The 25956-nt window shown below is 43.4% G+C and overlaps 3 protein-coding genes across 6 annotated transcripts; 2 read left to right on the top strand and 1 right to left on the bottom strand.

Moving 5' to 3' along the window:
* Nucleotides 1-6262: 6262 nt before the first annotated feature.
* fzr1b (fizzy/cell division cycle 20 related 1b) lies at nucleotides 6263-12341 on the top strand. The gene is made up of 14 exons (XM_056421484.1): nucleotides 6263-6444; nucleotides 6767-6948; nucleotides 8050-8151; nucleotides 8245-8308; nucleotides 8421-8548; nucleotides 8636-8718; nucleotides 8818-9001; nucleotides 9159-9224; nucleotides 9347-9449; nucleotides 9653-9834; nucleotides 9935-10168; nucleotides 10711-10815; nucleotides 11521-11613; nucleotides 12091-12341. Exons 2-14 carry the CDS (start codon nucleotides 6871-6873, stop codon nucleotides 12130-12132), a joined length of 1464 nt encoding a protein of 487 aa, XP_056277459.1. The 5' UTR covers nucleotides 6263-6444; nucleotides 6767-6870; the 3' UTR covers nucleotides 12133-12341.
* A 334-nt stretch (nucleotides 12342-12675) lies between these two features.
* Nucleotides 12676-20641, bottom strand: LOC130198329 (importin-13-like). Of its 3 annotated transcripts, none has more exons than XM_056421482.1 (22): nucleotides 20001-20641; nucleotides 19273-19398; nucleotides 18484-19118; nucleotides 18264-18404; nucleotides 18011-18152; nucleotides 17670-17836; nucleotides 17353-17473; nucleotides 17002-17149; nucleotides 16660-16841; nucleotides 16563-16589; nucleotides 16262-16396; nucleotides 15417-15563; nucleotides 15102-15182; nucleotides 14868-15005; nucleotides 14663-14759; nucleotides 14533-14585; nucleotides 14383-14449; nucleotides 13862-13920; nucleotides 13683-13772; nucleotides 13396-13577; nucleotides 12975-13101; nucleotides 12676-12753 (listed from the first exon to the last, which is right to left on the bottom strand). In XM_056421482.1, the coding sequence occupies exons 1-21, from the start codon at nucleotides 20067-20069 to the stop codon at nucleotides 13008-13010; spliced, it is 2901 nt and encodes a 966-aa protein (XP_056277457.1). In that variant the 5' UTR covers nucleotides 20070-20641; the 3' UTR covers nucleotides 12676-12753; nucleotides 12975-13007. The 3 variants fall into 3 exon arrangements, with proteins under 3 accessions (XP_056277457.1, XP_056277456.1, XP_056277458.1); XM_056421481.1 differs by having other exon boundaries at nucleotides 12676-13101; nucleotides 20001-20127; nucleotides 20252-20640; XM_056421483.1 differs by lacking the exon at nucleotides 20001-20641 and having other exon boundaries at nucleotides 12676-13101; nucleotides 18484-19111; nucleotides 19273-19391.
* Nucleotides 20642-20752: 111 nt separating this feature from the next.
* LOC130198171 (mucin-2-like) lies at nucleotides 20753-25824 on the top strand. Of its 2 annotated transcripts, none has more exons than XM_056421294.1 (5): nucleotides 20753-20890; nucleotides 21676-21936; nucleotides 23657-23872; nucleotides 23961-24127; nucleotides 24626-25824. In XM_056421294.1, exons 1-5 carry the CDS (start codon nucleotides 20824-20826, stop codon nucleotides 24668-24670), a joined length of 756 nt encoding a protein of 251 aa, XP_056277269.1. In that variant the 5' UTR covers nucleotides 20753-20823; the 3' UTR covers nucleotides 24671-25824. The 2 variants fall into 2 exon arrangements, with proteins under 2 accessions (XP_056277269.1, XP_056277268.1); XM_056421293.1 differs by having other exon boundaries at nucleotides 23588-23872.
* The last annotated feature ends 132 nt before the right edge of the window (nucleotides 25825-25956 follow it).

The following is a 25956-nucleotide window of genomic DNA, read 5'->3' as shown; positions in this document are numbered from 1 at the left end:
AATTGTCAGTAATTACAATAATACAGACTGATGTGGTTTTGTTGACGTCATTGATCCAGTTTTGCAACTCTGAGGGAAAAACCAGGTGGAAATGACAAGCACTTCCCTGCAGTGACACCGCCTTCCTCATATTTGAGTTCAGTCACTGTTGGCCAGCCAGCCAGTGATGTCAACAGGAAGGGTAGAGATAGTGCTGCTATGTGCCAGGCCCTCGGGGCATTCACTCTCCCATGGCAGCGAGCACCTTGACCCGAGCAGATAGGCATCTGGAATACGGGATCAACAGGAGATCCTGCTGGGTCAAGTTGGCACGCGGCCAGAGATGAAGCATAAAGATTTTAGTTTTCAACAACAAAGGAGGGAAGAAAGACACTTACTGATGCTCATATAATGTCAAAGCAGCAGCTCTCCTGACTGTGATTCAAGTTTTCAGTCTTTGCAGCGATCTAGATTTTCTCTTTCGGGTTGATTAATACTATTTAAAAATAATTCTATTGCCATTAGCTCTGAGCTCGGGCCCTGCCATACAGAGCACTTCTCGTTGGACGGGTTTTAGTTCGTAAGTCTGCTTACAAAGGTTTAAAGGTACTTATTACTTGAAAATTACCGGGTAGTAAAGAAAACTGGCAGCATTCACAATATCTCCTTTGTTCCGGAGACAATGTCAAATGCACTGACTTGTAAAATGTACGGCACGTAATAATTAATAAATCACAGGTCACATTTCGAAGAGGATGTTAGATTCAGTTTACTTTGGAGTTTTGAGGTCGTCTGGATGACGACCAGAAACCTGAACCATCCTCCTCTTCTTTGGTTTCGGCAAAAACTGTTTATGGTAAACACAGGAGCGGACGAGGACGTGGGTTTTCCATGGTGGTGGTCCTTAGTGCCATGGCAATGGGCAGCGAGTTTGTTTGAAACGCTAACACAAGTCTTGTGGCGTGTCGGTGACTGACGTCAGCAGGCTGAAGGCAGACTGCAGTGAACAGCCCGGGTTCAGGCCGAGCCGGAGGCTCTGGCTGCCAGCAGATCCAGTTGACAGCCAGTCAACCTCCTTTGTCCACTCTGCCAGCCAGGCTCTGAAAGGGCCCACGGCCCGGGGCCAAGGCAAGCGAGGAAGAGAACCACTTCCAGCAAAACAAACCAAGTCCACTTTATAAAAACACATGTCTTCCTGGAGTTTCTCCTGACCAGCTGCTGTTTGTTTTTCAGTTGAGTTGACAGTCAGGACTGAATCAACGATGCAGTGAGTTGGTGGAATAAAGGGTCATACGGGGCATTCCAGGATAATTCAATAGTGATCCAGGCGTGTGTGTGTGTGTGTGTGTGTGTGTGTGTGTGTGTGTGTGTGTGGATGGCAGATATCTGCTCAGAGTGGCTCAGACCAGTAGACAAGGAAGTGAGAAGGGGGGGCTTGAGGGGGGGGGCTTGGGGGGGGGGGGTTCGGCCTACACAAAATGAACATTTCAGATAAACCACATCTATAGAGCTGAGATGAAGAAAACATTCTCGCTGCAGCACAATGTAAACTCCTGAGATTCCGCCAAAGGTCATCGAGACCCAAAGCATTGATCTGAATCCCACATGGGAGCTTTATTGTTGCATGTTGTCTTATTAATTCTCACCAAAACACACACACACCCACACACAGTTCAAAACAACATGTGGCACAGCTGATGATTTAAAGATGAGATTGTTGTTTTACTCCAGAACTCAGCACTCCTCTTTCCATAACAAACCCTCTCTGAGAGGAAATGAACAATAAAGCTTTTCATGTTTGCCTGGACAAATGCCGAGTCTGCGTTTAACACCGACAGTATTACACAGTGAAGTTTCTGAAAAGGCCGATCTGCCCCACTCTAAAAGAAAAGGATGAATCTAGCAGTCAACTTCCTCTCACAATAATAATAAGAATAGATTTGATCTAATAAGTGTGCTTAACAAATGCAGACAACTTACAAAGGGGGATAAAATAGAGAGATGGATGATAGAAATCGACAGTTAAGCAGCAATGACAGAGTACAATGGTTCGACATTAAAAGACTTGAAAAGTGTGTTTTGGGTTAATTTTTGAAGTCAGGAAGTGAATCCTCCTTCCTCTCAGGCCTTTTGTGTGTGTGTGTTTGTGTGTTGCACGGACTCTAAGATGCGGTATTGGGACAATAGCAGGATGTGTCCTTCACAGGAAATGTCATAAATCATGTAGTTATCAAACACAGCGGCAGTCATCCCAGATACGCCATTGTTTCTTTTCAGTGTGTGAATTTGCCTTTGCATGTAACTGTCTCAATTATCTTAAAATACATAGAATAAGTATGGCAGCAGTTATATAATCCTCAGAATGAGCAATGAAACATGTCAACACACACCCAGAAATCTAAGACAAGAAGAAAAGGGGATGCATGCCGTGTTTACTTCCAACTTTGAGTCATTTTAATCAGAGAAAATTAACTGAATTATGTGTCACAGTTAAGATATGTGGAGGGCAACATATTATGTCTGATGAATGCATTTGCATTGAAGACATGTTGTCATTGGATGTATATGATTTTTAAAAAAGAAGAAGAACATCAGCCCATGTGTTAAGCGCTTGTCTGTGTCAACTCACATTTATCGTGATGCATTTAGGGACACAGCACCGGCCCGACATTTGTGCTGCCCAGCGTGCAGCGATCCCAGGAATTGTTCGGACATAGAAGGGAACATCCCTGTGGGGACGCACACAAGAGCACACTGTCATCCTTGTTAGTTCAAGAGATAAATAAATAAATCTGGGACCATACATGCGTACTCAAACATGACACACACATGGATGCTTACACCCACACAGACACACACACAGACACATAATAGATGAACAGATGTGACACATGAAGTTGAAGGGGTCCTGATACACTTGAGGGGAAAGGAATACATATGGAATGGTGACTATCGATGATGCATGTATAGAAACATCCAAACATCGGATAAATAAATCCAGTTCTTTCGCAGCATGGATGTTGCCTTCTCCCCCGGTTTCCTGCTGTGGGAACCACAGAGAATGAAGGCATTCTCGATGTGAAGCTTGGCTGGTAAAGATAAAGATCTACTGGAAACCAAATCATGTTTAATCCGCATATCCTTCTCTTTATTTTGTTCAGATCGATAATTGTCTTTTTGTGACACAAGGGCGGGGGGCAGGTGGGGGTGCCTGTATATCGGTCGCTATCCGATGTGTCAAAGTGAGCGAGTGCGTGGGAGGAGATGTTCAACGTGGTGCGGTGACTGAAAGACAGATAGAGAGAAGGGGGGCCTACACAAAATGACAATTTCAGATGAACCACATTCTCGCTGCAGCACAATGTAAACTCCTGAGATTCCACCAAAGGTCATCGAGACCCGGAGCATGGATCTGAATCCTACATGTTGCTTTATTGTTTCATGTTGTCTTATTAATTCTCACCAAAACACACCCCCACACACACACACGCACAGTTCAAAGCTGCATGTGGCACAGCGGATGATTTAAAGATAAAGGAAAGAACAATAAAGCTTTTCATGAACTTACACAGTGAAGTTTCCCATGTTCCTTATCATACTGAAACTATTATATCTCTTGTCATTGTACGTTGTGATGCGGGTAGTCAGATTCCTATTGTGCCGTTGTGAATTCCTTTAAGGATCTAAGAGCGTCACGGTCTAAGCATAAGGCCCCGGACTGTTCCTCTCCACCCTGACTCGAGCAGGCAGCAGCTTCACACCCCCACACGCTGCCCTGCCCGTCGGCAGGAGGCTCCTCCAGCCGGGCGCCTCAGTGAGGAAGCGATCGAGGATGCAGATCAGAACGGCTGTTGTTACTGAGCTGACGAAATGCGAAACGGGACATTGGTGAGATAACTTCTCGTTAGTTATTGTAGTGTTTGTGCCTCAGTGTGTGTCTGCATGTGTGGAATGTTTAGAAAGAACATGGGAGGATGTACGAAAGGAAAAGTACCAAAACAACAATCCAAAAATATTCCTTCACAAGAAAATGGTCTCCATTTAGAGAAGAAGTACAGAATTAACAGACTTAAAGTATCAAAAATAAACATTCTGCAGAGGAATTGCCACTGTGACTTGTGTATTTAAAAGGGGATTGGTACTTTATTGTTAGCAATTAATGAATTAGCTAAGTTACATTATCTGGTGTCGGCCCCGCTGGTAGAGTTGGAGCTAGTTTGAACTCCATACTGTAGAGCGGGCACCCTCCAAAGGGCAACAAGATAAACCTGGGAAATCAGGCAATGATTAGGAAATAAAGAAATCCCTCTGCCACTCACATTTGTATTCATGGACTTTCCTCCCGTGATCCCCAAGCAGAGGGCGCTTCTGCGGTTGCCAGGTGCAACGTGGAAAGACTGTAGATCAACTACCGTAAGCTAAAAATGTATAATTAGTTTAAAAGACAGCTAAAAGTAATACATAAATAGAAGAATTTGCCTCACATCTGAAACAGCATAAGAGGCCTCAACAAAACACATCTTTTGTGTAAGGGGTTACAAGGCCACCAGCGACACGTATCTGCAAACGTGCTTTGTCTGCATTGTCAGACCATTTAGCAGATTAAGAAAGCAAAGACAATCTATTAACAGCAGCTTATTCCAGGTCTGCTGACATGTAAATAGGCTGAGCATCTCACAGCTCGTCAAAGGGCAGCGTGGCTGACGGCCTTACGTCCGAGTGCCACCGCGATGACATGCCTTGTCTTCGCTCTTCCCTGTCAGTGCATCTCCATTGTCTCCCTCTCTCTCTCTCTCTCTGACTCTGACTCTGTCTCTAGGTTGGAGGAAGACCTCTACTTTCTCTGGATGAGCTGAGAAAGAACATTGGAGAATCGGTAGATGTCCTCCAGATGCCAGATGCACACACAAATTTATCAAAAGTATCAATACATATCAAGGAAGAAGGTAGTGTGTGGAGACTAAGAAGGAAAGAGCGCTACTGAAAATAAAATACATGGAAGCAGGAAGGAAGCAGAAAGGAAGAAAAAGAAGAGAACTAAGTGAAACTGTCAACTGTCATGAAAGTGTTTTTTTTTCTGATACTTTTGATTTTCTACTTCACGTTTCCTTTTTCATGTTCATGTTTCAAGGTGAGGTTGGGTCTTGTCTTGGCATCGGCTTCAAACAAACAACAAAAAAGTTTCGTTCATCTCGAGAACAAGCTGCTGTGGGGGAGGTTTCCGGTGTTGGGGACATGGTGGCTCTCTCCTTCCTCCTCTCTCTCTGAGAGGTCTCTCTCTCTCTCTCTCTCTCTCTCTCTTTCTCTTTCAGTGTTATCGGTTCAAAGTGTGCTCTCCGGTGCTATTTATTAGCAGAGGTGGAAGTGTGAAGTATCATTGAGGATAAATGCTTGATCTTTATTTACTCTTAGGTCACGCTCACCCAGGGGCCCCCAGGCAAGCATGTGCTATCAATACTCTCATCTCTGCTGTAGATGACAGCACAGATGGTATGCAAATCCGTGTGAGAAGTTGCCTTTAAAAGTGACTTAAAATGCATTCCTTGTATGGAGTTTGCATCGGCAAATACGTGGAACACTATTATTAGCGATTAGAGCTTAAGCTAAAAGAGTCACAGCTGAGCTTTTCTAGTTTGGAGCAATGGATGCCAACATATGAGAGAGGTATAGGATGAGGAGGAAGACAGGAAGGAGGAGGGCGACGACTAAGATCAAGGAGAGCCATAATCTCTGAGATTCAGGCCCCTGTGTTTGATCATGTCAACCTGAATCGGAGGACTGTACACAGTTCATTTGTTTTATATGTAGGACACTTAACATATCCAATGTTGTGATCATTGGGACGTAAACAGTATTTCTTTGGAAATTATTTCACAGTATATTTAACCACATATTTCACAATACTGTATAACACAGAACATGCAAAAGTTACAAGTTTCCCAATTCGACTTTTATAAATATTGTGTATTTTCTTCGTTCAAATAAGGGTGTTATTTGCAATGTTTTGAATGCAGTGTTTAATTTTGCAAGTGTGTGTGGTTCTGGGAATATGAGGTAGGATCTCTGAATAACGCCTGCACACAGTTTCGCAAAACTGTAAGAATACCTCTACAGTGTAATGTAACAGAGTAAATTAGTGCGCAGCACGTTTGCGACACCTCGTGGCAACACGAGGGATAACTGCTGCCCGACTGCAACTGCAGTGAGCCCGCATCGCCAGCAGGCGTCGCTGTTGAGCCGCGCACTGCGCTGAGTGCAGAGACAGCAGGAACCAACCCAAAAACATTCTGCTACAGCTGAATCGGACGCCATTTTTTCGTCGCGAACATAAACAACATCATTCGCGTTGGCATTTGGATGTATCGCTGTTTGGAAGAAAGCGACAACAGCCTCCCCGCTGCAGCGCGCTCCCTTTCCACCGAAGATGACAGTTGACTCGGTCCCCTGAGCCACCCAGCGCGTCGGGTAAGTGTCGCTGTCGAGCAGCCGGGTCGTCAGCTGCTGTTAAAGGGCTTGTTGCGTGCACGAGCATGATGCCATGTCAACAACGCGGCTGTCAATTGCCATGCAACTGTGATATCTCGCTGCCTTTACGCGAGCAAGATGCGGCAGCTGCCGACTTAAACCATGTCCCGACCTCCACACACCACCTGACATGCGCCGACATCTGCAGGCGGCGTGCTAACCAGGCCCCTTGGTGTGCGTCCCCTGTGCATGAAGCCGAAAGAGGTGCTTGCGCCTCGGCGTCTTCGTGAATTAAAGTCAACCTGTTGTTTTCCCCCCACAGAGATGGGAATCCAGGGTGGGTTTCCTCAACGGGAGGGAGCGAAGGTTTAAAGGGGGCGTGGAGGGCAGCAAAGGGGCCCCTTGCTGCTCGTCAGCCCTGAGGCGATGGACCAAGAGTACGAGCGACGGCTGCTGAGGCAAATCAACCACCAGAACCTGCCGACGGAGGCCCGCCTGTCAAAGGTCAGACACAGAGGATGATGGGAAATGTGCAGAATGCTAGTTCATGTCTGTGTTGCAGCATACTGCGTGCGTGTGTAATAATAATAATAATAATAATGATATTAATAATAATAATAACAGAAATTATAATAATTTATCTAAGAGTCTATATTATATTTCTACGAATGTCAGTGGTTCAAACATGAATTAATACAGAGAAATAAAGAATTGTTTTGTTGCACTGCTTTTATTTATTATTTGGGATATGCGAAATATATTGAATGATATTTATTTGTTATATATTTAAGCATGTTATAGCATTCTGTCAGTCATAATTTGTTCTTTTATCTTAATTTTATGCTATGCATCTTTATAGTAGACAGATAATATTCCAACTGAAACAGTATAGGGTGATGAAAATACTATTTGAGAAAACAATTGTAATTCCCCAAAAAATGCTATTTAAATAAAGTGCTATTTATAAAAATGTACTTTCTAAAAATGATTTTTTTTAAATGCACGTTTGAAAGATGCACCTTTGAATTTTTTTGGGCGAAAATGCAACAGCAAAAAAAGCTATTTGGAAAAATACTATTTTTAAATATAAAAAAAAAAGTTCTATACGTTTTTAGTTTTTTAATTTATTTAGAACAAATATTTTTTGAATAACTTTTAAAAAATGGTATTTTGAAAAATGCACGTTTGAATGATGCACTTTTAAAAGATACACTTTTGAAAGATGCACATTTGAACAATTTATTTTTACTTTTTTTTGATACTTGGAAAATGATATTTTGAAATATAAATAATAATAAAAAATATATATATTTTTTAATGCTTTTTGAAAAATACACTAGAAAAAATGCTATTTTGAAAATGATATTTACAAAAAAATGCTATTTTGATATTAAAAAAGTTTAAAAAATCTTTTTTGGAAAAAAAAAATCTTTTTTTTAAATGCTTGTGAAAAATGCACTTTTGAAAGATGCGCTATTAAAAGGTGCACTTTTGTAAAATGCACTTTTGAAATTAGCATCATTTTGTTCTCACATTCTCAGTGTGGTGTAAGCTATATAGCCCAGTAGAAATAACCCTGCTGGATGCTTTCATTTTCCGTCCCAGTTTGTAAGTGCTACTTGCAGTCCTGTCAGCATTAAGTCAGGTGACCGCTTCATTCCCACCCGTGCTGGAAGCAACTGGAGCATCAACTTCCACTCAGCCAATGTAAGCAGCCTTTTTCACTGCCCCACAACATCACAGCTTGGAAATCAAAGCTATATAATGATAATTGACTTACCATTCCGTTTCTCCCTGCAGGAGAATTGCCGTTCCCCAAATCAGATCCATAAAGCAAAAGATGTCACGACAGATTCAAGCAAAGGTCAGACATGTTGTATTCCGTATGAATCATCCAGGTTGTCTTTTTTGGTCCTGAGCTATATCTCTCCGCCATCATGTGGTCCCCATCATCGTTTATACTGCCACCCCTCCAGATGCTGTGGCATATGCTGCCCTCTTGAGGAATGAGTTATTGGGGGCAGGGATAGACACCGTGCCAGACACTCTCACAGACGACCGGCGTCACGCTGTCCTCTCTCAAGACTCTCACAGCCTTTTTAGGGTACGAGGCATGACAAATTCATTCATTCCTAAATAGCTCCGAGAAATCCCTAGTTTTAATTCTGTTTTGTGTGTTTATTCCCTGCAGTACACTGTCCACACTAAGAGAGTGCCTTTCGATAGCGATAATGAAGTCTCACCTTACTCCCTTTCTCCGCTTAGTAACAAGAGGTATGACGTATCTCACCTCTGCACGCTGAGCAGACAGAGTGCCGAAACAGTGCTGTCAGCTAACGTAGGTTTTCCTGTTCCTTCTCTATGTTTCTGCAGCCACAAGCTGCTCCGCTCCCCTCGTAAACCAGCCCGTAAGATCTCCAAGATCCCCTTCAAAGTGCTGGATGCTCCGGAGCTGCAGGATGACTTCTACCTCAACCTCGTAGATTGGTCAGCGGGCAACTTGCTCAGTGTCGGCCTTGGATCCTGCGTCTACCTGTGGAGTGCTTGCACCAGCCAGGTCAGAGGAGGGACTTATAATACATTCATTTACAGTGGGAGTTATATAGAAGAGTTTCTTCTCAGCCTAAAAGGGAAGCAACATAGTCTGTGTCTGATCTGCTTGAGAGAGAAAAGTCAATGTTACATGTCTGTGTATGCACTTTGTGTCCCGACAGGTGACGAGGCTATGTGACCTTTCTGTGGATGGAGACTCTGTGACGTCAGTTTGTTGGAATGAGAGGGTGAGCTGCCAGAAAGGATTATCACGACTGCTTATTTAAGACGGTAGTGTAAGAGAAGATGAACTGCTTGTCGTAAAGAAATATTCTGAAAATAACGGTGTGTTTTGCTCTGGTCCAATCAGGGGAGTCTTGTGGCCGTCGGAACCCATAAGGGTTACGTTCAGATCTGGGACGCCACAGGAGGGAGGAAGCTATCCAGCCTGGAGGGTCACTCAGCACGTGTCGGTCAGTCACAACTAAAGGGAAATAAAGGAGAATCTTTCCTTTTTGAGAGCATTTTTGTTTTTCATTTTACCACTTTGTTTTCAGACTCCATTTTTCTGTATATTGTACCACAAAGCATGCTATTATCATATCAGAAATACCAGATGCATTCCAGATAGCCACAGTGAAATATGAGACGCTCCCTCCCACCCTTTGTGCTCAAGGTGCCCTGGCATGGAACGGCGAGCAGCTGTCGTCGGGGAGTCGGGACCGAGTGATCTTACAGCGGGATGTCCGAACCCCCCCATTGGCTGAGCGGAGGCTGCAAGGTCACAGACAGGAAGTGTGCGGTCTCAAATGGTCTCCTGACCACCAGCATCTCGCATCCGGAGGCAACGACAACAAGGTGAGAGTTTAAAATGTGCATTCATCTTCAGCGTGAGCTCCATCACCAGTGAGCGGGAACCGGGTGAAACGTTTCCCATTCCTTGCCGTCTCCCGCCCAGTTGCTGGTGTGGAACAGCTCCAGCCTTCTCCCGGTGCAGCAGTACAGTGACCACCTGGCCGCAGTGAAGGCCATCGCCTGGTCCCCCCACCAACACGGGCTGCTCGTGTCGGGGGGCGGCACCGCCGACCGCTGCCTGCGCTTCTGGAACACTCTGACGGGTCAGGCGCTGCAGAGCACCGACACCGGCTCCCAGGTCTGCAACCTGGCGTGGTCTAAACACGCCAACGAACTGGTGAGGATACGCGCACGCACAGTTCAAGGATAATAACAATTTGATAATCAATGACATGTAATTTAATAATTGGTTTAAAAATAATGTCATCTTTATTAACTAATTCATGTAATACTCATTTTTAACCACATCTTTGGCATATTTAGCTTTGTATGTCAAATGTTGTTATTATTAAAGTGTCTGGAATAACATTAATATTGCATTTCTTTCTTAATTAGAGGGACATTTTGTAACATTTTGACATTGATATAGATTTCGTTTCCAATATTTCTGTACGCTCACTCCCATATGATTCCATGCAGTATCTCTGCAATAACAAAATAACAATATATGGTACGTGAAGCGTACTGTTCAATATTTAGTCTTCATTGGTACACTTTCAGAAAGTGCTGATTCAACTGTACAGTTGTAGGTGTCTGTTTTGCACTGGATTGAATTATTCTGAGAGTTGCTCCTTTATGATACAATATCAGATGAAGTGGATGTGTAGTTTGTGTACATGTGTCCATATTTATAGATGACTTTTCTTTCTTTGTGTACAGGTGAGCACTCACGGCTACTCACAGAACCAGATCCTGGTGTGGAAGTATCCGTCACTAACACAGGTGGCCAAGTTGACTGGACACTCTTACAGAGTGCTGTATCTGGTAAGATGTCACTAATGGCCGTGAGGGTTCAGTGTCAATGTAACTGGTCTAACAACCAAGCGTACACATGTCCAATGTTTTCATCCATTTATTCAGAGCAGTAGCTATTCAGATGCAATATCATAGTGTAGAAAATACTCGCATACAAGTAAGTCCTGCATTTAAAATCTATAAAAAAGAAGTAATGCCAGAAAAATGTACTTCAAAGTATGACAAGTAAAACCTGTAGTCCACCCACACAGGTGTTCTCACCCATGTCTCACTGGGTGTGTACCAACTGAATCAAAACATGAATCAGCTTTGGGGCTTTACTGGCAACAAGGGTGAACTCCTCTCCAGAGCACTGTGCACGTCAGACAGCTCCAGCACAACAGTAACAACCTGCCATGACAGACGACACACCAAAGCAGTGTTTCTCAAACTTTGGGGTGTGCCCCTCTAGTGGGGCACAGTGGTATTACAGGTGGGTTGCAGGGGGAAATGCATATTTGTTTTATTTCAAGACATAAAACAATGAGGCCATTGCACACATTGCAACCTGAATTGAACAAGACATTACGCACCCACTCAACCACCCCACTGCGAGAACGGTTAGCCAGGCAGCGGTGTTGGTTTATTGGCCAGGTGCGTGTCCACATGCAAGGAACTCAACTCTAAAATGTTCACCCTCTCACCAGCTCGTCTCCGTTTGTCCTTCCTCCTCAGGCGGTGTCACCGGATGGGGAGGCCATCGTTACAGGAGCCGGGGATGAGACGCTACGTTTCTGGAACGTCTTCAGTAAGACGCGCTGCACCAAGGTAAAGTACAGTGTCTTTGTGAATCAGCTCGCCACACAGCTCGGGCTGCCACCTCTTAGTCAGTTAGTTAACCAAGCAGACTTTTTGGCTTCAGTCGTCTGGGATTTCTTTAGTGAATTTTTAAATGCTTTTTGATATTTAATATATATATATGAATGTTTGAATATTTATGGAGAAACCTACAGATCTATGACATCACCTGATCAATTAGTGCTAGTCATGGTTGACAACAATCCTACACAGCTGTTATACACAGGTCGGATGTGTTGTTTACAGTGACAAAATGATTTCTTTAAAGTATTTTCGATGTTTTTCTCATAAAAACATGACGACGCCTATCTAATTTTAAGTTTTTGAACTTCCCTAAACAAGTCTCTTTTTTTTTTTTGTCCCTGAAATGAACCTCCTCCTGATGGACAAGAGGCAACTGTAGAATCAGGGCCAATATAATGTTTTGACATTTCCTTTTATTTCCAGGAATCAAAGTCAGTGCTGAACCTCTTCACAAGAATACGGTAGTGAACGGACCGGGTCTGGACTGGTTTTTCTGGAGGAGCCTCCTGAGCTGTGGTCGTACAGAGTCATGTGGAGCCCTCCCGTCCCAGTGCACCAACAACCAGACGGTCCTCAAGTCCACGTTTTCTACAGAGGATGCAGTCCCAACCTCCAACAACAACTGCCATCCCTCACAGTGACGTCGCCGATTAAAAAAACAAAACAAAAAAACACTCTATTGTCAGGACATATTGTCTGCTTAAAAAAGTCGGTCTTGTTATTTTTTTCTGTTGTGTAAGTGATCAAATTGTTTTTATTATATATTAGCAGAAGTATACACGTACAAGAGTTATAAGCTATATAAAGTAATGTCACATTTTAAAAATGCTCTCCTTCTTCGTAACAGAGAGGAGGAGGAGGAGGAGGAGAAGAAGAAGATGATGAAGCCTGGCTTGGGGGGAGGGAGGGAAGGGGAGGGGTTTTGTACATTTTGATAATATGTGAATATGATCTACGAGCAGCATACAAGAGAAGAGAAACAATAAATAAGTGAACACAAGCACAGTGGATCATGCAGCTGCAAAGAATGACCTGTTTATTGGTGTGTTGTCTGTTGTCAGAGGGAGTGAGGATTTGGATCCATTCCTGGAGATAAGTAAAGGGCAGTGTGACACTTTCTCCTTTAATTTCATCCTGATTGGGCACGAGATGTTTTTCATTAGAAACATGTTACACAGATGTCCACTCATCAGTCCAAGCATTCTGCTTTGTGTTGTCCAGGTTCACCTGCCCACGTGATCAGTTCTATTTGGCAATTGGCACCATTTATCATTGAAACAAAGATATTCTGGGTTTTCTTTTCTTACTTTCTCTTGAACATGGCGTGCTGCCAGCTCAGCCTAGTAATCAGAGTATCCAGACCCCTGCAGGCCTCGACAGAGCAGAGAAAACTCCTTCACGATATCCTTCACGCGCCGCTTGTGGGTTTGCTCCCTGGAAAAAAGAAAAGATGAATTAAATAACATTAAAACAAGAAATGTAACCGTGCTGGGTTTTAGAGGGATCCCAGGATCCTCTAGCTGTGAGGCGACCGCTGCACTACTGAACTTGTGATGTGATGAGGGTTTTGTGTCATTCTTGCAGCATTTTCTTTTTAGAGGCGCACACAGGTGCTTGATTATTTTTTGACTGAATGAAAGGTTTTGAGAACACAACACCTTTTTAAAAAGAAAAACATATATAGTTTTAATGTTTAAAAACTATATTTTACAATTCTATGATCATCACCTCAGAAGCTGCTGACGGAAGGTGTGTTTCTGCTCTGTGGAGACCTGGGCGGAGGGGAATCCTGGGGTCTGGAGTGTTTCCTTCAGCCACTGGGACAGCAGAGCTGGACAGTTTCTGTTTAGACTCAACAGCACCTCAGAGAAGTGCTCCATCAGACTGCGGGGTGCCTCGCCTCCAACCGCCTGAAGCAGAAATGGAAGCATAGCCTTCCATTAGAAAACTCATTTGGTTTTAAATGAGGGGGTGCTCTCATTTTCATATCTAGTTGAGTTTCACGACTGAATCACCTGGAGTATAGTCTCAGTCAGAAGCTTTCCATCACTGTGCAACACTTCGCCGAGCGAGGGCATGTCTTTACAACGAGGCAACAGCTCCGTCTGCCGGGTACCGAGAAAAAAAACACACGAGCTGATGAGATTTCTTTTTTTTAAATTATTGCGAGTTGCACATTTCTGCCTCAACTTACAAAGAATAGTGTGGCAGCTTTTACTGTGGTTGTCTCCGGGAACTTCAGGGAGAGAATCCCTGGAGAACACAGAGGATACAAAGGTGTATGAATGAAGGCGTTGCATCGAGTCAAACATGGGGTCAAATTATGCCTTACAATGAATTGTAATCAGTTTTCAAATAATTTTTTGTCGTTGATCCGTTGATTTCACAGACCACTTATTGGGGTTGGCATGTAATTAGCATACTTGGCTAAATGTTGGATCTATCCTAATCAATGACTGATTCAATGCTCCACCGCTAAGCGGTGACCTGTGGATTCCCAAATGGTGACTTTAGTGTTGGGAGTCGAGAAGCTGAACAAGGAGCAGGTTGTGGAGGGCGTGGCCGTGCCGCTCCGACAGGTGAGTAAGATTACTTTAAATACCTTTACTTTTATTTGAGTAATTTAAAGTGACAGTACTTTTTCTTGAGTAGGCCGACACTATTCTATAACTCTCTCCACCTGTGTATACAGCACAACAATGCAATGATACTCACCGCAGTAAAACAACTTTTTAACATCCAACTGGTCAGACAGGTACATGTCAGGCTTCCTTTTAAGAATCTAAATGAAGCACAAAGTAATTAGGCAAAGTTTCCTTTGAGCTGAAAACATGCATAACAATGAACAAGAATAATGCAACACACCTGAGCATGAAGGTGCATAAAAGATTCTGCAATATCAGGATGATCCCGTGGACCTGTTCAATAAATATAAGATGAGACAAGACAAACAACGTCTCAAAGTAAATTGGAATTAATTGCAGTGTTTTATTACCTTGCTCAAATATCGTAAGTGTGGCAGAAGTCAACACCACAATAAGGCTTTTAATGTGAGAGATGTGATGTTCCTCTCCGGAAAATATGTGAACCAACTAAAGAAGAAAAAAAACAGGGGGAATGACCTATGATCCTAAAAGCATGTTAAAAGTCTGAATTACAGTTTGATGGGATAATGCTTTTAGTCATGCCCTGATCCATACCAGTCGGGCCAGATCCAGTGCTGAGGCTTGTGGGAAGGCGCAAAAGATCTGCACCAGCATCTCACTCAGCTCAGCCACCATGGGCCCGAAATCATGTAGGAGGGTTCGAACGGACTTATCAAACACCTCGCACACCGCCTGGAGAAAGAGAGCGGTGAGTCAGTAAACACACACACACACACACACACACACATGCATATGCATATGTGTGGTAGCGGTGAAAACCCCTCCTACCTCAACTACATCTGAGTCATCAAGCCACTTGCTGAGGATGTTCTGGATCAACGTGAACACTTGCTGTAGCACAACAACAACCTAAAAACAGAACTAGAATGTATATTTTACACATTTCATTTTCATATGTTTGTTTAATTGTAACCCATTTAAATATTTTGCATGTTCAGAAATATTGCTGCACAAGGCCCATTCTGAGGGTTAAACCACGATTTTATTGGTGTATTAAAAAAGCAGCTACGGCCATTTGATATCGTTGAGGTACAGTTGCTGGTATGATTTATGTTTACGGAGCTACACATGTACCCAACTTACTGGATTCTGGGTGCTCTGTGAGGGAGTGAGTCTTGGGCTTGGTGCTCCCTCTAAGCTGTCTGCTTGTCTGTTGATGTCCAGAGTAGTGAACAGACTGGACAGCATCCCCAGGATGTGAATAATAGACTGTTTGTTCGTCGGATCAGGCTGGAAAGGGAAACAAAGTGGATGGGTTTGATATGTCGCCTGGTGAAGACCAAGACAATTTGAAGGAAAGATATTAAATATGACAGAGTTTGTGTCAAAAGCTGCAAGAGTGCTGCAATATAAAGTAGCCAGTATCATCTACGTCATCTACGTTTCTGTCTACGGAGATTTTGAGTTTCTTTTAGCTCAGTAACATGTATTTCATTTTAGATTGACTGCACATATTTTAAATGCAATCAATTACTTTAGGTTTAATATTTTTAAGAAAATCCATTTCTAGGTTTTATTGATACTGACACAGTCACATACACGTTGAGTGTACTCACATGTTAGATGATTGAGGCTAAAATATAATGTTATCAATTTTAAATTGCAATGTCTGATATAAAGGGCACTCACTTCTAATTGATCTGGTTATTACTTTACACTGAACTAGTACTGTAATATGATATTCAAAATCTCCTTTTATTTAAACTTACAAATTCAGTAATTTGTATTGCTCATGAATCCAGGGAAGTACGTACTACTAGAGAAATAATATGTAGCGCAGTAAAATACAGCTTCACTTTTTGTACATTTAGCATCAACATAATGAAGTGCTTCGAATTTACTTGGAGCCCCACAACCTCGACTGCCTCAGGTATTATTTGAGTATTTCTGGGTTTCTGTAGAAATGGCACATGTTTCTTTGAAAGTACCTCCTGCTGGGCGAGTGCATCCAGCTGCTGGACGTGAGGAGTGATGAGAGAATGAAGTCTGCCCAGAATCTCCTCCAATGGCAGAGCGGACAGGAGGAAGCCCAGAGCCTGCATCAACCACATGCACTGGCTGCTCTGCACAGACACACACACACACACACACACACACACACACACACACACACACACACACACACACACGGTACACATCATACAAAATGCCTTCAGAAATAGGCTTGGAGGTGCATTTGAGTTTACAGATCAGGACAGAACTGGTAATTGTTAAAGGCTGTTTACTCACCTTATGGATTTTTTTTACCAGTACATCCTGCAGAGAAACACAGGTGTTAGAGACACCGTAGTCAAGCAAACGTTTTCCTTTCTTTTACAAGTCTGACCTGTGACATGGTCAGGATGTCCTGCGCAAATGGGCTGAGGTCGTGTCTACACTCCCTGCAGATCCTCTTCAGGGTCGATACACTGGACACGGACAGCTCTGCCTTCACAAGGCCCTGAAGCACCATGGGTAATATGCCACCCAACATCACCGGGTGATCAGCCAGCCACTCAGCCAGGGATCCTGGCCAACAAGAGGCACATGTAATGGATAGTGAGTGTACATGGGTTTGTTATAGTTGAGTGAGGACCAGACAGCAGCAATTTACATCCATGACCATTAATAATCCTGGTTGTAATCATGTTTTAATGTAAAACATTCAAGTCCCATGTATGTTATGTACCTATGGTGTACATGACGGTGTCAGCCAGCATAACATTGCTGATGTTGATTCTGGGGATGAGACCAATAAGACCAGGGATAACATCAGAGTAGTTCACGTCTATAGTCTCAGCTATGGACTGGAAGCCAAATAGCAGGGCCTCTGTGTCCTGAAGGAGAGAAACAAAGTGTGACGTTAGGTCACAGGACGGGAATTACAACCAGGTGGCACAGAGCTGCACAAAGGAGGGAAGGAATGAGAGAAATATAATTTAAAAAAGGAAATATTTGTGTTTTGTTCTACATCATGCAGCATAACTCTGCAGAAATAGTAGATGTGCATGGAAAGGGAGACAGTGATTTATGACTTTACCTGCCAGACTGCTGACTTTTGGGGGTCCATCAGCTGTCTGCCCAGCCGGTCATAGAGGTTGCTGAGCAGCTCTGCACCCAGCATTTCATACACGTACATCAGAGTGTCGGAAATGTCCACTCTGAAATGCAAAAGAGACGTGGCTACATCGTTGGAGATGATCTACTTTTTTTAGCCACACTGTCTCAACAGCTAAAAGATACATTGCCATGAAATGAAGTACAGACATGTTCTTTTGGGGCTTTCTTTTTTGTGGGGAAGGATGTCAATTCCAGTTTTAGAGATCCTGAAGAACGTCCTCTGGTTTTGTGTCTTACCTATAGATACGGAACTGCTCCTTGTCATCAGAAGACCAGGCGGCATACTCCTCCTCTGAAGGGTAGTGGGATTTATGTAGTAGTACGTCTACCAGTTGGAAGTAAACGGGCCTGTAGACCTGCAGGTAAACTGCCTGCTTCTCCTCCTCAAATGACAAGATGTCATCCTGAACATGCAAGAGATTGGAACGTTTTGTGTCTAAATCCTTTGCTAGACAGTTACACAAAGACACATTTTAACATTTAATACATAGATGAGTAACTCACTAAACAGAAAATAAAATAACATTTATTGTATATGTTTACATGTTTTGATCTCACAATGTATTATTTCACCGTACTTGCAGAGTGTACCAAAAGGTGAGTGTGAGGGAGCTGCTGGTCTCACTGACTGGGTAGTGCCCAGGGATGCCAGTACAGAAAAGAATCATGTTAACCAAAGCCAGATACTCTTGCCAGTGCTCCACCTGTTCCAACAAAACCCTGTCGTACACAAACAAACATCGAACCAACTAAAGACAAAATCGCCATTTACCGAAGCCAGGTGATTGGCTGAAAGTGTGTATGTGTGTGTGTGTGTGCAGCAGTGTGTACCTGGAGTGTGTTTCCCCCATAGCAACGGCAATACGACAGATACCGTGTGAGGTTTCCATGTCCCCATCCTGAGCCGCTGTCCTCAGCTGGTCATGAAGACCGAGCACTAGAGGCATCAAGTTGACCAGAGCATCAACGTACCTGCACGGACATGTTGGGATTCTCACACCTGGAAATGGATTGTGGTCTAAATGATTTTCTGAAGCTGTGCATTTCTCACCTTCGGCAGTCTGGCTGTGAGATGGCATTGACGATCGTCTCCACAGCCGTGTCGAACAGCTCCGGGTTGGACAGAGCACTGAAACAGTCCTGGACCAGTTCATGACTCTCCCCTAACGGCACATCCAGCCCCACCCAGCTGGACAGGCAGCGCAGCACCTTCTCCTTCACCTGGTTGGAGGAGTCCTGGCTTTGGAGCAGCTGACGCAGCAAGGGACACACCACTGCCCACTCCCCAGCCAGGGCCCCCCTCAGCTGGGTACGACGAGCTTGAGCCAGCCGGCCGCTCTGGAACTCCTCTGGAAGTACGGTGAGGAGCTCCAGCAGTGCGAGGCAGTGCGCTTGAGGGTCCTGGACGGCCTCACAGCTGCCTTCAGAGTCAGGCTTCTGCGGTTGGAAGGCCCTCACCATGTCCGCTACTGGCTGGGACCAAACTTGTGGAATTAAGTTTAGAGCCATCGAGGCCAGGGCGGCACACAGCCTGGTTAGCACCATTTTGGGCCCAGAGGAGAAGTGCAGGATGTGGGAGAGGAGCTGCATCCTCAGGCTCTCATGCTGATCTGTGGGCAGATCGCTCCAGTGATGGGAGATCTTGGTGTGGAGGGTGCTGGCGCCAAAAAACTGAACCTCTGGGAGCTGCAAAGAAACAGACTCACTGTAACAGATGGAACAGCTGCTGTGGACGTAGACAAAATGTTTACTTCTTGCTGTTCTAATCCGGCCTGACATCCAACCAGTTTCTGCTCTTACTCCCTGAAACTGTGTTCATGTCTGAGCAGAAGCAACGCACCTTGTCGGGTCCAAGCAGGGCCCAGCAGAACTGCCATGCCTGTGCAGAGGCCTGGGCCTGGGTCAGCCACTTTTGGGCCACATTCTTACGCTCCATGACCGGGTCAAAGTACAGCTGGAAGAGAGCCTGGAGGAGCAGAGAAGAACAGATATGAAAGAAAAGTTGAAGTGAAAGTAATTTGATAATAACGGACGAGGTCGACCATGTCCGAGAAAAATCATAATCATAATATTCATTAATATCACCATATTTCCTGACAGAATAGATATAGCAATGAATGCATCTGTTTTTGTGTAACAGGTTGTTAGTAAAGTCGCAGAGTTGCATTAACAACAAACATGATGAATGCATGCTAGATGTCCCATTGTTTAAATGGAGTAACACATTTGTTGTCATAGCGAGTAATCCAAGGGACATGGTGATAGTTATTATTAGGACAGCATATGCTTATAGCTGGTATCATGTTACAAAATGTCCAGTATGTCCAATCTTCTTGTGGTGAACTACGATTAACCAACCTCTGTTTTAAATAGTTTTACTATTATTTTAGTTATTGCATAAAATAAAACATACACCCATGTATATGAGATAAAGCAGCTGCAACTTTTCTTCTTGACCAATTCAAATTAGCTTTTGTGCTCTGAACGGTATTACAGAAACTCCATCTGTAGGCATAGTTCAATAAACAATCACCCAGTGAAGATTATTGAATTACTCTTGAAACTTACCGACTCCACATTCTCTACCGTTAACTCCAACTCCACCGGGCTGCCTCCCAGATTGTCTGGAGGCTCCATCTGGCGCAACGTGGAGGTGTCTCCCTACTGCCGTTGGGAATCCCTCAGAAATGAAAGCCTGGTGGTCAAAAGGCAGTGTTTAAAACCAGGAGACTGGTCTCACACTGAGGACGCAGCGGGTCTTTCAGCTGTCCATACAGTACACACGTGGGCCGTGCGCTCAGGCATGACGACACACTGACCTCTGTGGGGGCTGAAAAGTTGTTGTCTCACATTACCAGCAGCAGACACTGACGCCTACTCACCTAACACCGTTCAATCTCTGTAAAAACATTGCAACAAGCGTGCAATAATCATGAATACAGTGACACTCGCGCGCGTCCAACGCTACAGCGCTCTACAACAGGCGCTCCTGACGCAGACAACTGCGCCTCTGACGCACCGGCATCTGATTGGAGCAGGGGAGTACGGCGACTGGAAGCTGATGCATGTCGGAGGAATACATTCAGGGATGAGTGACTGGCAGGAAACCAGAGAGCTGGAGAGTGAAACATGAATGTGCAGTGAGAGGTTCCGCGTCTTTGCTCATTATTGGAGTAATGCGCGTGCAGCCTTCTCTCCTCCTCCCGCCGCCGCCCGCATGCAGCCTGCCGTGCGGCCCCACCCCTACTTCTCTTCTGCCCGACTCCCTCCGGATATTTTTAGCGCTGATGATGTGCCCTGTCAAATCACGTAACGGAAACAGCCTCAGAGCCAGGAGGCAGAGTCGCCGCGAAGAGCCCGCGTTGCTCCGATTTGTAGTGCGATCTGCGGGATGCGATTTGAAATGAATTTGGCGTTTTGCGTGTTGGTGGTGCTTACCGGCTCATCGCAGACAAGAGGTAAGGTGTCATCCTGGTGTGTGTGTGTGTGTGTGTGTGTGTGTGTGTGTGTGTGTGTGTGTGTGTGTGTGTGTGTTTTAGTGTGTATGTGTGTGCGTGTGCGCTTCAACTGACATCATGCTGACGCGAGTTGGACCCGTTATCGATTCCCACATGATGCTCCTGACATATTGCTCTTATTGAACGTTTACACATAGCAGGCTGTTTCATGCATTTTAGGTGTTCAGTTATATTATTGATGTCGCTCTGGACCTCAGCAGATCATTTTGATTCCTCAGTTTAAAAAGATGAGTTTATATCTCCTTGTAATGACTCTTTATTTCATGATTTCTGTTCACCAGTCATTTTATTTATTTTAACTTTTAAATAATGTGCCATTTTAAAAGTTTAAAAAAAATAATTTAACACAGGGCAGTATATACCAACACTCTCAAAATGCAATTCACTGATTAATTGATTCGTCAATTTCATTCAATTGATCAACTAATGTTTGATCTGATGTCATTTGCAAGCAAAATAAAGCAACATCTCTGGTTTAAGTTTGTACTTTTATTTTAGTAAAGTACAGAGTATGGCAGAACAATGATCTACACCTATTATCTTTGATAAGCATTCTCAGTAATGGCAATCATGGTTCCAACTCCTCTCATGTGAATCATTTTGCAGGGTTTTGTCTTTTATGTCAATACACTGCAGATGTTTTGGTTTGGGACATTTGCATATATTTCATAATAGAGAAAACAATGTAATGATCAATACATTTTTCTTATCCTTTAATGTTGTAGGCCAGAGCAGTGCCCTGCCTCCTGTCCTCACCCTGGCTGCCTTCCCGAGTCACACTGAACGATCAGCATCTCCTGACCTGCCAGAAGATCCTAGGAATGAGATCTCACAGCGGACTCCCAGCGGGGATGAAACCTCCACTGAGACCACGACCATCACCACGGCAACAATCCATTTAGAGACTGTGACAAATGCAGTATATACAATGCACTCCTCAGTGGCAACACCTCAACACATTGTCATGCCTGCTCCTTCACCTTCAGGTATTCAACTCACATGTGCATGCACTATTTAAATGCTGCCCATCTTCAAAAGCTTCAAGCCATAGAAATGGTGCATGGTCATCATCTTTTCTAGAATTCTGTAATCGTGCATATATACTTTTTCCAGTCTGCTTACTTTGTCCAGTCCCACACATTTAGAGACGTTTGTTTGCAAACACAGGCACTCTTCTCAGGGTTACTGCCAGCAATGCTTCGGGAACATATTCTTCTCCTGATCCTGACTGCTATGAGATCTAAGAGATTCCCTTTTATAGATCAGATAAATATAACTCTCTCTGCTGATGCCCTGTTGCCTCTTTGAGCATCACAGAAATAACAAACAAAATGACATAATGCCATTCTTTTTACACTCTCGCCTGCTTATTAGCTGCTGTCGTCACTTATCCGTCTGTCTGGAGTAATGTGTAGGACTGTAGGTTATCCCTATACAAGGATACTCTGCCTCTCATTCTTAGTGCTTTGCCCAGGAGCACTAATGACAGTCGGTCTCTTCATTCTGTAAACAGTATAAAGGAAGTCTTGACTTGTAATTACCAACCGTACAAAGTTCCTTGAACACACCGCTCCCCAGCTGTCGGCATGAGCAGTGAAAGAGCCACGTGCGTATAGTGGAGTAACAATATACTCATGTTGAAAGTTTGAAAAGGCAGTAAGCTTGCAGTGTATGTCAACGTTTAGTCACTAGTTTCATAGAGAACATGAAAGCAGTGACTGAAAAGAAATATTAAAACTCTCGTAAATTACGCTGCAAAAAAACAGTTATAACAATAGCTTTATGAAACTACTGTGTTTACCAGGGCTGCCACTAAAAAATATTGTCATTATCCATTCATCTACTGATTATTTTCTCGGTTATATAAATAATCGATTGGTCTGTAAAATTGAATGTTCCCTAAATGTTTTTAAATGACTTGTTTTCTCTGTCCAAACCCTGAATATATTAAGTTCACTCAAAGAGTTAAAAAAGGGAAATATTATTTGGAAAATGCAAAATAAAAAGTTAAAAAAACAAAATAGGGATATATTTACATTTGAGAAGCTAGAACCAGGAAATGATTAACTTAAACAATTAATTGATTATCAAAATTTATAATAATATTGAATATTCTGTCAATCATCTAGATCTATTTTCCAACATTTAAATAAATCAACACCACAATCTTTTCATGGCTATCTTTGTTTGGTGACTTAAAGGTGAGTGTTTGGAACATTGTTGCAGACACATGTGGTTTATCTGAATCAGCAACTGTAAAACTGAAAAGATACCGCAGTGAGCATCCACCACCACCACCATTATGATGTTGTTATTTGATGCATAAAAATACAAACGACAAGTGAACAAGGTATCTTGACACTGTCGTGCAGGAAAGGTGGAACCTGACCCTCATTACCCGGTAGACACCTGTTTACACTCTGCAGGTTTTGAGAGCAAATTTCTCGTTTTTAAGTAAATTAATTGTTAGTTTTTCTGATAAAACCAGAATGTGTTGCTGCAAATCAAAAAGACACAAATCTACCTTCATACTTATGGGGTCACATCAGGGTGTGGTGTGTACTGTGCGTTTCCTTTGAATAATTCTCTGTGCTGTTTTGAATTAATACAGCACTGCCTTCACATCCCCGCTTTCAGCTGACGCAGACCAGCTTTCATCTCCACCGCACGTCTCAACCACTAATGGCGGAGTCTTTGTGACCACAGATCCCTTCGCCACCTTTTCATCTCTGCCAGCCCACACAGTGCATCACACCAGCTCCACAGCCCACGCCTCCACCATGCAGCCCCAGTCTGAATCATGGACCACCGCCTCCACGCAGCCGACAACCACAGGACCTCCTCTGATCTCCGCTCCAGACCGGGGTCCTGCTGGGCCAACATACCAGGAGGTCCCATCTGAGCTCAATGTTGGAGATGAAGGTGAGGTGATGAGAGTATTGTTTTTTATTTTGCATCTCACAAACGTGTTGACTGTTTTATTACGATTCTCCATTTGTGTGTCATTTAGACCTCAAGGGGCCCAGCTACCACTCAAGCTCCCCTTTGGACCCCCTGCTGGCTGGCCTGCTGTCCGTGTTCATCGTCACCACTGCTATCGTCTTCGCCATCCTCTTCCTCAAGTTCCGCCAGCGAACAAACCACCCAGAGTTCCATCGGCTTCAGGATCTACCCATGGTGAGATGATTACATGTATAACAAGTGCGGTTGTGATGTTTCTACGTGAAGGTCAATTTTACTTAACCTGAACCTCAATGTTTTACGAACTGGGGGTGCAGAGTGTAAACAGGTGTCTACCGGGTAATGAGGGTCCAACAAAAGACTCCAGTTGCATTTTGGGAAATGTAGGACATTTATTAAAATTCAAATCTTCAAGATTGCTGCTGTAACATCTGTGTTGTCCCAAAACTTTATGGAATTGCCCTATTAACTGGCTGTGAATTAAAACCCTAAATCAGAAAAAAAGTCAGTTCTTTTATTTACATCATACATTTATTCTCATAACTCCTTTTGTTTATCCCCTTGTTTAGAGAATAATATATTAAGTCACAAAATCACTGATTAAACTGATCACAAAGTGTAAAGCTGAGACGATAAGCATTGACCTGGTCTCTCTGGTACACTCATTCTTAACAACTGTACTAGTATAAATCGAACTGTAATTATCTTCTCCAGGATGATTTGATGGAGGACACGCCCCTCTCCAGGTACACCTCCTGATGGACGCATCCTCAGTCACTTCCACTACTCCAAGAACAGAAGCAAAGCAGACACCAATGGAAGACCAGTGTGTCTCTCAGAAAAGCCTTTGCCTGGATGCTGCAGATGAGTTTTGGGTCAGTGATAGAACAAATATATGTATCAGTGGTTCCATGAGAGGGATCCATACAGGCTTTTAAATGGGAGGTTTCAGAAGCACTTTTTTCCACATTCCCTTTACATTTCCAGAGATCTTCATCATAGTGGAGACTATGTGTTTGTGCTTCAGCCCCCTTGACTTTCTCCCCATGTATGCATAGCACTTTAATGTGGCATGAAGGGTCCCAGTGCCCCCTAGGGGACATCTGAGATAATGTGGATCAAGGTTGCTGATATCCTCCAATGTAAGGCATGTGATGTCAGGTTATCCAGAGAGAAACAAGAGAGTGGGAGACCCGTGGGGAAGTTGCCAACATGTCTAAAATATTTGAGGAATATAAATTAAGATCCCTTAGGTGATAAGTGCACTTTTACACCAAACTGCCAGGTTGATCGTGTTGTCTTAAAGCAGAGGTCTTGATTATACAATTCAAAAGCCATATCTTTGGAAAACAACACAGAATATTGGACAGCAGAAGTCAAACGTCATTCTGTTGCTCAAATTTATTTTTCAACTTACCTCAAATTATATTTTTTAAACGGCATTGTCGCAGCCTGTAATGTCCAGTTACACACGGTATGGAACTTGTCATAATGGTCTAATTCTGGTCTTTAAAACTTGAATTTGTTATTCTGTTTTCAATGCATGTTTAATCCACACTGAGAAAATACCTCGCTAGACTAAACACTTTTCAAAGGAGCAATTTGTAAAGGTATATACACTGTTATTGTTAAATTAGTTGTAAAATACATATTTATAAATGTATTTGTTTCTGCACAAGGCGTTTGTTCAAAGAAGTGGCGACGATGAGAAGATGCAGTTTAGAATGTTACCTGTATTAACTAGAGTGTCATGCAAATGTGCTGAAAACTAATCTGTTGTAGCAGGGTTTGTTTTTTTTACCAATAGTGTGTTCTGAGCTACTTTACTGTTTTGGTTATGTATTATTTAATATGCAGGCTTTAAGAAATTAAGATTTCCTGTTTGATAATAAATCAGAAATCCTGATACAAGAGTCCGAACCTTTCGGGGATTATAGGATGTTGGTGGAGCAGCATTTGGACGGGTTCTTCAGCATTGTGCTGGTATTGTTACCCGTGTGACGCGTCTTTTCTTTTGCAGTCGGCTGTGAGCCCAACAGCTCTGC

The sequence above is a fragment of the Pseudoliparis swirei genome, chromosome 8, assembly GCF_029220125.1.
Source record: "Pseudoliparis swirei isolate HS2019 ecotype Mariana Trench chromosome 8, NWPU_hadal_v1, whole genome shotgun sequence".
NCBI lineage: Eukaryota > Metazoa > Chordata > Actinopteri > Perciformes > Liparidae > Pseudoliparis > Pseudoliparis swirei.
Note: the sequence above shows the minus strand (reverse complement) of the source record. Positions and strands in the feature narration are given on the sequence as shown.